The sequence below is a fragment of the Populus alba genome, chromosome 17 (genome assembly GCF_005239225.2).
Source record: "Populus alba chromosome 17, ASM523922v2, whole genome shotgun sequence".
NCBI lineage: Eukaryota > Viridiplantae > Streptophyta > Magnoliopsida > Malpighiales > Salicaceae > Populus > Populus alba.
In genome coordinates, this window is record NC_133300.1 from 3,409,053 (window position 1) to 3,420,942 (window position 11,890).

Below are 11,890 nucleotides of genomic sequence, written 5' to 3' on the forward strand. Positions count from 1 at the left end.
ATGGGTCCATATCAACCTAAGTTAGTAGAGTATCCAAGGACTGAATCAGGGAGACAGTATCGTCGATTTCAATACACTTGGTTTGATCAATTTCCTTGGCTAGAGTACTCTCCATCAAAGGATGCAATATTTTGTTTTCCATGCTTTATCTTTGAAAACAAAGTGCCCCGTCATCTCACATTCACAACCGAAGGCTTTAGAAGTTGGAAAAGGGTTAATGATGGGGTCAGATGTGCACTTTTGATGCATGTGGGAAGTCCAACTTCACCACATAATAATGCTGTGAAATCTGCTGAAGATTTAATGAAAGTAAGTAGACATATTGATAAAGTGTTGAATGCACAAACTGTTGAAGAAGTTCAGAAAAATCGGTTGAGACTTATGACAACAATTGAAAGTGTTCGATGGCTTAGCTTACAAGCATGTGCATTTAGAGGTCATGATGAATCTTCAGCTTCTAATAATCGAGGTAATTTTTTGGAGATGATAAAACTTATGGGGATATTGAATGTTGACATTGATGATGTTGTCTTAGAAAAAGCTCTGAAAAATACAAAGTATACCTCACCGACTATTCAAAAAGAGATTTTGCATATTCTTGCAAACAAAGTGAGGAAAAAGATTTGTGAAGAAGTTAGAGATGCAAAGTTTTGTATTTTGGTTGACAAAGCCAAAGATGCATCAAATAAAGAACAAATGGCTATTGTTTTGAGATTTGTTGACATTCAGGGTTTTGTACGAGAGCGTTTCTTTAGTATTGTGCATGTTTCAGATACTACTTCTTCAACACTTAAAAAAGAAATTTGTGATGTGCTCGCTCGATATAACTTGCATATTTTCAATATGCGAGGTCAAGGGTATGATGGTGCTAGCAATATGCGTGGCGCATGGAATGGACTACAAGCTTTATTTCTCAGAGATTGTCCTTATGCATATTATGTACATTACTTTGCTCACTGACTACAACTGGCATTAGTTGCAGCAGCTGGAAATGAGATTTCTATTTGGTTATTTTTCTCAAAATTGACAACCATTATCAACCTTATTTGTGCTTCTCCCAAACGTCATACCGAGTTACATTATGCTCAGGCTATAGAAATTGCACATATGGTAGCTACTGGAGAACGTGAGACTGGTAGAGGGGCTAATCAAATTGGTAATTTACATCGAAGTGGAACTACTCGCTGGAGCTCTCATTTTTATTCTATTTGCAGCTTAATAGATATGTATGGTGCAACTATTACTGTGCTTGAAAGTATGGTTCAAGAAGGATCTTCTAATTCTATATGTGGAGAAGCTGGTGGTTGTTTGATTGTGATGAAATCTTTTGAATTTATATTCATCTTATATTTGATGCATAAAATAATGGGGATTACTGATTTACTTTGTCGAGCTTTGCAGCAAAAATCTCTTGACATCTTAAATGCAATGGATCTTGTATCAACTACTAAAGTATTGCTTCAAACTTTGAGAGATGCCGGATTTGATCTTCTCCTTGCAAATGTGCAATTTGTTTGCACAAAATATGAGATTGACATACCACATATGAATGCTTCGTATAAAAAGGCTACAAGTCGTTCATGTCAACAACAAGGTTCAGTGACAGTTTACCAGCATTATCATTATGATATATTTAACTCAACAATAGATTTTCAGTTGGAAGAATTAAATTCTAGATTCAGTGATGGGACAGTGGAACTTCTTGTACTTAGCTCTGCTTTAGAACCTAAAGACAACTTTAAATCATTTAAAGTTGATGTTATTTACAAGCTTGCTGAGAAATTTTATCCTGAAGATTTCAATGAACAAGAGATGTATTATTTGAGATCTCAGCTAGAGCATTATCAGATTGATGTGATTCATCACGAGAGCTTTCAGTATATGTCTACCATTTCTGAATTATGTCGAGGATTAGCTGAAACAAATAAGTCGCAGCACTATCATTTGATTGACAAGTTGATTCATCTTGTTTTGACTTTGCCTGTTTCCACTGCCACTATAGAGCGGGCATTTTCAGCTATGAAACATGTTAAAACCGTGCTTCACAATAAAATGGAAGAGGAGTTCTTAGCAGATTCTATGATGATTTACATTGAACGAGAGCTTGTTGAAGATATTGATTCGGATTCGATCATAGATGAATTCTATTCTACAAAACATCGAAGGGTGCAGCTTTGATCGTGTAATTTATTTTTATTTTTATTTTGAATTTTATATACTTTAAATTTTATTTTTTATATATTTATGTTATGTATTTGAATTAAAACTTTATTGTTAACTTGACAAATTTATATATCTAAGTGAATGGTTGATCTTAAAAAATAATGTATGTGTATTTATATCATAGCCCAGGATAAGAAAAATTCCTGGCTCCGCCCTTGATTATAGCATTTCCAGTAAATATTGTTCAACTCTCGATAAAATACCGATAGAATATTTCTGTCTGTAGAGACGTCGGTGATTATGGCATTTCTAGTAAATATTTTCAACTCACTATAAAATGCCGATGGATACAGTATTCGTCGGTATAGACGTCGGTGATTATGGCATTTCTAGTAAATATTTTCAACTCACTATAAAATGCCGATGGATACAGTATTCGTCGGTATAGACGTCGGTGATTATGGCATTTCCAGTAAATATTTTACAACTCTCAGTAAAATAGCGACAGATGTTTTTCGTCTATAGAGACACGGTGATCGTGCACTGTGCATGAAAGAATATGTTTGTATTGTCTATTTACCCTCCTGCAAACACTTAAATTACAAACTACCAACACAAAACAATAACAACAGTTAACAATTATAAAATCAATATTTCATGTTACAGAATATCATCCATAATATTACATTATAAAAAGATGCTTTTCACTTTCCTTGATTTTGATAGTTGCTCAGAATTTTCTTCTTCTTCATAGTCAATTCAACAGTCATCAACTCTATCGCAATCTTCAATATGGATATCATCATCATCATCATCTTTATCAAGAACAACATTCAACTCCTCAGCGTCAACATCAACAAGACTATCATCGAAAACACGAAAATTTGAATTTTCTTCTAAGTCAATCGAATGAGCAACTCGATATGGTTCAACCAACTCACTAACTTGAAAGACTTCATCTCGCACACTTGTGTCTTCGTTCTCTTCCAGAATAACCTCGATAAGACCCCCGGGTTTTGTTTTTAAAATGGATAATCAATCGATTCTTGATCGGGCATTTCTAAAGGAAGAGGTGTATGTGTAATAAACTTGTTGATATTGCTTTGCGAAAACAAAGACATAGTTTACGTTGCGGAGTCTAGCTTTTGAAGGATGTACTCTAATTTCTCTGTCAGTGATATCATACCAATAGCATTTGAACAAAATGATAAGGCTCTCTATTTAATGTCTTAATTTTTGTATTTTTTGGGCACTACTTGATGTTTCAATAATTAATGATGGTTGTATCTTTTTTTTCAACAACACTAATTAAAAAAAAAAAAGGTGGACAAACTATGAAACATCCAATATATAAGATACCATCAAATTGTGGACCTTATGAAACTTTTTTTATATTTTCAAAGGGAGTTTGGTTTGGGTAATTAAATATTTTGTTAATATAACATAAAATATTTTTCATCTAATAAATTTTATAATTTCTGATAAATAAATAAGTAAAAAATTATGATGAAAGTCAAATGATCATGGTTTTGTTGTGGTAATATTGGTGGTAGCTTTTATAATGATGATATAAAGATGATGATTTCAATAAAAACGATAATAATAATAATAGTGAATTTAATAATATTAACAAAGTGATGATATTTATAAACTAGGCTCGGGAGTTGATTCTGTCAAAGAGCCGAGTTTTAGGTTACAGAGTCAACCTGAAAAAATTAAAAAACAGATATTTGAAGTTTTAATGTTTTATATATAAAAAAAATAATTCATATAAATATTATCTTTCATGATTTTTTTTAAACTGAGGCTGCAGCTGAAATTTCAATTCTGAATCATACTATGTTTGCCAACTGTAATTCTGATTTTTTTATTTCTAGACTTTCCTTCTTGATTTCTGCTGCTGACGGCTTCTGCCGTAGTTTTTCGAGTACAAATAACTGATAAACTTTATAAAATAAAAATATTTTTCATATGAAATTTATAAATTTAAACATATTTTTTCTTAAGTTTATCAGTTATTTGTACTCGAAAAAAAAATGCAGTTAAGTTGGTCCATCATGCAGCATTTATGCGTTGATAGAACCACCAATAAATACTTAACCTTTTCTCTTAATTTAATACTGGTAGACATGGCTATGATATAATAATGTTTTCTCTCTCTTTTTTAAATCATTATAATATTAAAATGTTACCTTATCGTGCAAACGTTAGCTTGCAGATGCTGTGAGCCACAGCAGTAAAGCCAACTTGGGTGAGAACACATGTAAAGCCTCTCCCCAGGCTTACTTTTAAAAGCTAAGGGAACTTATCTTGACTGTAGAAAAGAGGTAGCTACATATCTTCGTGGTGAAGTCTACTTAATTAATGTTGTTCGAATTCTTTTTTTTCCTAGCAAATATGGTTTGAATTCTCGTACGTACCTCGCAGTTCTTGCTCGCTTGAATCATGACTTGTGATCTTCAAGCTTCCCCAGAGAAGTCAAGAGACTGGAAAATAAAATCCATTCTTGTGCCTTGCATTGAAGCGAGTTGCTTAATTCATGGTATTTGCAGAAGACAAGCTAAATTCACTAATAATCGTGCTAGTGTATTTGTTCATATCGTAAGAACACACCCCTTAGAAGACAAGGATATAAACATGGATTCATCTTTAGTTTTTTTACTTCAAACTTATATTATATAATATTACAGTATATGAACATACAAGTTGACTAGCTGCGTTCAGTTTTATCATATGAACATACAAGTTTTATCATTTATCTCAAATATATAGCTAATTGCGCGCAATTTGATACACGGCTTTGATCAATTCCTCTTCCCGGCCCGCTTGGCAACTTAATTTCCTACATTTTAATAAAAAAAATTCAAAATCTTAAAATAACCCATCTTAATTTCTTCTTAAGATTTAAAATTATCACCGTCAATGCCCGTTTGGCTTAAAATTGATGTGATCATGAAGAAGTATGCCTTGTTTGTGACCACTTTTCCTAAAAAGTAGTTTTCAAGTTTCCTGATGTTTGATAAATTATAGAAACTAGTTTCCAACCACTAGAAAAGTGTTTTTTTTTTTTTTTTTAATTCTAGAAAACACTTTTTTTAACACATAAAATAAACTTCTTATAAATACGCCTTCCACAAATCTCTCTTTCCACAACCTCATACAAAATAAACTCTTAGTTAACACCACTAACTAATTTGGCATTAATTTTTTTTAAAAAATATTTTAAGGTTTTAAAAATGAAATTTATTTCAAAAATATTTAACAAGATTATATGTCTATAATATTATATTTAAAATACTTATATAATATCTATATTTATAAGATATATATAAATATTTGATATAATAAAAAACAATCTACAGTTAAACTTTTTATATCTCATTTTTTATTGTAATTTGGTAGATTAAGACGTTGTAAATAAAATAAATTGGATTTAGATAAAGTCATAAATAAATTGGATTTAATAACTTTTCATTTTTATTGTAAATAACAATAGACTTTAAAATATATTAATCTTTTGCTTCTAGGGACTAGATAAATTTCTTCACCAGTAAGTCTCCTTAGGTTCCTTTATTATTACAAGTCTCCATAAAATAAGTAATATATTGCTTTGAATTACCTTTACTTTTAAATTGTTGGAACTTTAAATGTTGATAGTTTGGTGGCATCCTCATTTCATTGATATGCTTAGTATATGACTTAAGAAGGAATAGTATCAACAATCATATACAATAGTTATTACGGAGTAAGTGAGCCCAATGATGATCCAATAATGTCCCTTAAAGCATTTTATACTATTGTTATCATATTGCTCTTGTTTTGGTTGCTTTTTAGGAGAATATTAGCTTTCTAAAGGATCTTGATGAGTATTCTTTCAAGATGGATCTATGATCCTTTGGGTGCTTTCAGTTTGTGGATTTTATTTTTTTAGTTGGTCCATCACCATGGTGATCTAAACATCTCTTTACTTGATAAATCTTTTCAGCTCATTCATTTAAAGAGATATCTGATGGACACAATTCTCAGAAAGCATCTTCATAACCGTGTGTAATGACTTTGGTCCTTTACCTCTTTAATAGACTTGAATTTCTTTGAGAGAACTTTCAAATATTTGTATTTGATCTTTAGTCATTATTTGTTGTCCTTCTGTCTTCTGCTTGTTTTTTTTTTTATGTGTCTTCTTTGCTTGTCATCTATGCCTTTATGCTTGTGTCTTTGATTTGGTGACTTTGTTGTCTATTTATAGACAAGTTATGTGCAATTTATCTCAAATGTCCCTTATTTAAAAGGATATCTTTGAAAAATTAAAATGAAAATTACTTAAAATATCCTTAGTTAATTTGTTTTCTACAAGTAAGAACCATGAAATGTATTTAGATTGTGTTTTAAATTTAATATGGGCTGACACCCAATAAATTTAATTTGTTTGGTAATATTGAGCTTAGATCATGGATAAAACTTGTAGTCTAAATTGCTAGCTTTCATCAATAATATCTATGGATTACCATCATATTATTGGTTCAGAACAACACAAACTCACAATTTAAAAACATTTTTCAAAGGAAATTAACAATAACAATGCAATCCATTATTACGTAGGAGAAATGAAACGAAGCAAGATAAAATCATTATAACGATTTTACGGAACTTATAGTCTGTATGAAAGTGAGGATGAGCAGGATAGCTGCTGCAACAGTTGCCGTACCTCTCCAAATATTGGCGAAATATACAAGTTTCAAGGTTGCTTTCGTATGGTTAAAGCGGCTCTCATAGTGGGAATTTATCTCTTGAGAGATATCACCAAAACAAGTGTAATTGTTACCAATATTTTCGCAAAAATTGTTAATCACATTTGAAACTGCGGCATCGTCACCTAGCCAGTGGAGAATGATTCCCTTTCGGACTAGCAAACCCACGTCTTCTGCACTGTCGATAAGATGATCCATAAACTTAATGTAACTGCATACGTAAGCTTCTCGCTGGTAGCAGCACTGCTCCAAGGCCATGATATTTCGTACAAGACGTTCGAAGCTGTGATCAACTTCCAACTGTGGTATTTTCAACACTCCTTTCTCAAATATTATGTTGACCAGGCATTTGTCTTGGGTGACCTGAAACTTGACTCCTGCCTTGCGAAGCATGACCGCACTATATTTCAGCTTGATAGGATTAAAGCTATAAGTTCGTTCAATGGATCCCTTCAGCATAAAACTCCTTAGTAAATCAGTGAAATGCTTGCTTCCCTTTACAATCTGTCTGGTTTCTGCTACTTGTGAAAACTTGTGCTTTTCAAAATGAAACGTAGCAATATCGCCTGTGTGCTTTCCAAAAACATAGGTAACAAGATCAAGAAAAGATTCCCACGTTGCATCTTGGAGATCACGATTGATCTCTTGATATATATCCCGAATGATGGATAAAGGTAGTTGGTTTTCAAGTAGAATCAAGTCTTCTCGTATGTCAAACATCATCCGGGGCTCAAAATGATTAGGCTGTTGATACTCATTCAAAAACTTGATGATGAAAACAGCATCCAGCAAGATCATCTCTATGAAATCACAGCTACTGATTCGGTTGAATTTCTCTGAATAGCAGATTCGGATATACTTTTCTTTATTCTGAATGCTGATCACAAGATCCCTGATTTTCTCCTCATTCATCCCATCCTGTTCAGTAAACTCTTTGAAACATCTCCATTTATGATTTTGCATGGCCTCTATTCTTTTAGTCTCGCGGTGAAGAGGACCTATTGAAATCAGTAGTGGAGTGTAGGCTTTCCAATTTACGCCTCGAAGCGATTTGGGCACCCTGTATATACAGCAATCAGCCCGGTCCTGTTGAGAGGTCATCCCTTCCATCTTATCATGCAGCTGTTCCAAAATCCTGCTAGTCATCTCGATTTTGAGTTCCGGGTTTGAAATAGTTGAGGTACTTGCTGTATCCTTTCCTTTGTTTGAAGCACTTAAGTTGTTAATATCCTTATCAATGTCTGAATCACTTCCTACATCAATAACTTTTCCCTTGTTTGGAGCACTTGACTCATCGTCTTCCATGTTTGATGCCCTTGCCTGTTCAACATCGTTTTTCATGTTTGAAGCCCTTGCAGTAAATTTATCCTTTTCCAGTCTGCAGGTTCGGTGCAACAAACCTAGAATCAATGGAAGGTATAAAGTTCAATTTAGAGTTTTTTTTTTTTTTTTTTTGAGATATATTTTTACCTAACTAATATAGTGATTTCTACGTTATTTCACAAAATCAAAGCACATTTTTCCATACTACTTCATGACTATATTTGTCATTTAATATTTTTGGAAAAAAACAGATGAACTGTTGTAATTACTCTTGATCAGTCATTTAATATTTTTGGAACGTATGTACACTCCATCGATTCAGTGGTTATCACCTAAACGTCAATTTGTGTGAAAATTTGATATAATTTGTTTATATGCATTGTGTTTAATTTTTAGATTTTTCAAATTTGAAGCATTTAAGTTATTCAATTTCTTTGGATAGATGATGCATTTACATAAAGGCTATTCTTTAAAAACCATCTTAACCCAGTAACTTAAACTATTAAATAAAATATTAATATATAATTTATATTATTTTATAACACTTCCTCTTTAATAAAATTCTTTCGAGCTTAAAACTTGTATAAATTCATATTATTGAATGCTATTATATGTGAATATTAGCTTCCCAGAAATAGTATTTGGGTGATTTATCCAATTTTGATCAAATGCTACTATATGCGTCGTATATGGATCAACTTAGCTGAGAATTTATAGATACAATTACGACATGAGGATCTATAATCTAAAGTCGAACCCAGCAGGACTGTGTCTGTATTTAGGATCCCAAGCAGCGAGCCTCTTTCCTATATATTGCTGCCTCCCTCCCTCCCTCCCTCCCTTTTTTTCTAAGTGTCTACTTAAAATTATAGTACTGTTCCGATTTAAAATATTTTTTATTTAAAAATATATAGCAATCTAAAAACATTAAAAAAAGTCAATTTAAAATTTAAAAAAACACGGTTTAAACCGTATTATGAAGAGGGACTAAGTCTCTTGTCTACCCAAATGCATATGAAAAAGGCTATAAATATATAAATGTGAACTTTAAAATGATTTCGAAGAGGTCAAGTATATTTGTACATAATAATCCCTGTAAAATTATTAAATCTTCATTTTAGCCCTTTAATGTTGAATCCTGGATCCATCTTTTTTTCTATCAGCAGATAGTCTTTTATATATATAAAAAAACCCACCGATCAACCCACTGAGCAGATAGTCAAATGCATGTGAAGTATATTTGTACATAATAACCCCATAATGAAAACGATGTTTGTTTATCTTATAATTATATTTGGATGCAGCCTTAGCTGGTTCGCACTCACCCGCAGACAAAATTTCCGAGCGTCCTTTGAAGTTGATGGAAAAATTGATAGTGAGAGGGAAAGATCAATGTAGATGAGAATTTATAGATACAATTACGACATAATAAGAATCTATAATCTAAAATAATAAAGATTAAATTTAGAACAATTTAATTAGTGTTTTATGCGCTATTACAGCATCAGGTTTATTTGAGTATTCTAAATTAGTTTGTGATTTCTCCTAACAAAGATGAAACTCTTTTAGTAGATAAACTAGAACACAATCCTCTATAATAAACTTGAACATTATATGCTTGGAAAACTGCTAATAATTATAAAATGTTTTTAATAAAGCATTTGATGACTTTGAGATGCCAAGATGAAACTTAATTAACAAATCACTTAAACACATTACTACTAGTTTTTGTTTTTCTTAAAAAAAAAAAACTTATTGTTCCTTGTTTGGGTACAATCTGATTTATTTTTTTTGTTTTATTTCTTTTGTAATACTGTTGCTCATTTTTATTAGATATGTAGCTAGTTCTCCTAAATAAATTAGTGTGGGTAATTAAAGTGACTGCAATGGGTATTGATACCGATAATCACTTGTTGACCACCGCTAATCAAGTCTTGCTCTATAGCTATCTGAATACCCATAGAAATCTAAAGTCGAACCTCTGATCATTTCACAGCAGGTTCCATGAAATTAACAACAAAATTTATTACAAATGTTTATATATGCTGGATAACTAAACATAATTAAGCAAACCAACTTTTAAAAAAATAAAAATAAATGGAACCACCTATTGTCTGCAGAGCTTAAACCAAATCCAAAACTAAACATTTCAAAAAACTAAACATTTGAAAGAATAGAACAAGTTAGTGCTGACCTGAGGACGGAGATCAGAGGACTGTGTCTGTACATAGGGTCCCAAGCAGCGAGCCCTCTCTCTCTCTCTCTCTCTCTCTCTCTCTAAGTCTCCTGCCTTGTCTACCCAAATGCATATGACAGTGGCTATAATTAAGGGACTTAATGCTATATGCTATCTAGATTCAAGCCTGGCAAGGGCGGATCTAGGAAAGTCCCTTAACTTTAAAATTATTTCTAAAAGATCAAGTATATTTGTACATAATAATCCCTGTAAAATATTAAATCTTCATTTTAGCCCTTTAATGTTGAATCCTGGATCCATCTTATTTATATCTGAGGATAATATTTTAATGAAAAAAAATCACCGATCAAGCTACAAATATCTTAGGCTCACCGTCCCACTAAACATGAGAGGATAAAAATTTCAAGTGGGTGAAGGTAGACCCCAAAATGAAAACAACGTTTGTTTATCTTATAATTATACTTCCCCAACTCGCACATTAAACAATTTTCTCTAAACTATAAGACAGCATGTAGGACTAAAAAACCATCAAAGGGAAGGGACAGGTTAATGTATTTTGATATTAATTAAAATATATTATTATATTTTATAAAAAGAAACAATTGTTTTTATAAATAATATATTGATAAAATGATTTTGAATATCTAGAGCTTCTTATTAATTCACTTAAAAAACTGGTTTTTCCTATTCAATTGCTTGAATTCTATTAAAAAAAAACAGACACCCTGCACCCTTACAGGGAAAATGTAAACTTTATAGATAGAATGCTTGTCCTTGTATTGAATCAACTAATGTCTGCCTATACCTGCCTATACCTACAAGCTGCTAAAGAAGTGATTTCATGTCCAAGTAAAACAATAATGCGACGAAACAAAATATATTTGAGAGAGAGAGAGAGAGCGTGGTGGAGGAAATGAGATATGGCCCTAGGAAGCCATGTTCTCTTGTTTTAGAAGCTTGGTAGCAGCTACGTTTGGGTTTGATTTGGGGTTAGAACTTTAAAGAGATGAAAATTATCACCTAAACTAAAGTAGCCCACCCAACCCCCAGCATAGAATTGGATATTCATACAGTGTTAGTTGAATTTTGAATTTTTAAAATTGAAACAAAACCAAACCAAACCAATTTTTCTTAAAAAGTTTTCTAATTGGTTCATTTGGTTCCTTTCTCTGTTTATTTTTTTCGTTAATTGTTTTTAGATTTTCTCAATTTTTTCTGCTCATCATAAGTAGAAGTTTTAAATAAGACAATATGTTTAATAATTACTAATAAATTATTTTCAATATATTTAATTGTTAGTAAGATTTATGGGTATTTTCTTATCAAATCAAATGTTTCAAAACATAGTTTGTGCTTTTATATAGCTTTACTTGTAAATAAACATCAAACAATTTTATTTTTTTTTACAAAAAAACTTTTGTAATTTTTTCTTAACTTGTCATTACCCAATTTCAATCCT

The 11,890-nt window shown here is 31.7% G+C and overlaps 2 protein-coding genes across 3 annotated transcripts; one reads left to right on the top strand and one right to left on the bottom strand.

Annotated features, from left to right (window-relative positions):
* Positions 1 to 2,178, top strand: LOC118042951 (uncharacterized). Its single transcript, XM_035050726.1, has 2 exons — positions 1 to 865; positions 977 to 2,178. The coding sequence occupies exons 1-2, from the start codon at positions 1 to 3 to the stop codon at positions 2,176 to 2,178; spliced, it is 2,067 nt and encodes a 688-aa protein (XP_034906617.1).
* Positions 2,179 to 6,729: 4,551 nt separating this feature from the next.
* LOC118042946 (UPF0481 protein At3g47200) lies at positions 6,730 to 10,582 on the bottom strand. 2 transcript variants are annotated; one of them, XM_035050717.2, is made up of 2 exons: positions 10,429 to 10,582; positions 6,730 to 8,311 (listed from the first exon to the last, which is right to left on the bottom strand). In XM_035050717.2, the coding sequence occupies exon 2, from the start codon at positions 8,250 to 8,252 to the stop codon at positions 6,792 to 6,794; it is 1,461 nt and encodes a 486-aa protein (XP_034906608.1). In that variant the 5' UTR covers positions 8,253 to 8,311; positions 10,429 to 10,582; the 3' UTR covers positions 6,730 to 6,791. The 2 variants fall into 2 exon arrangements, with proteins under 2 accessions (XP_034906608.1, XP_034906607.1); XM_035050716.2 differs by having other exon boundaries at positions 6,730 to 8,289; positions 10,429 to 10,557.
* Positions 10,583 to 11,890: the final 1,308 nt, after the last annotated feature.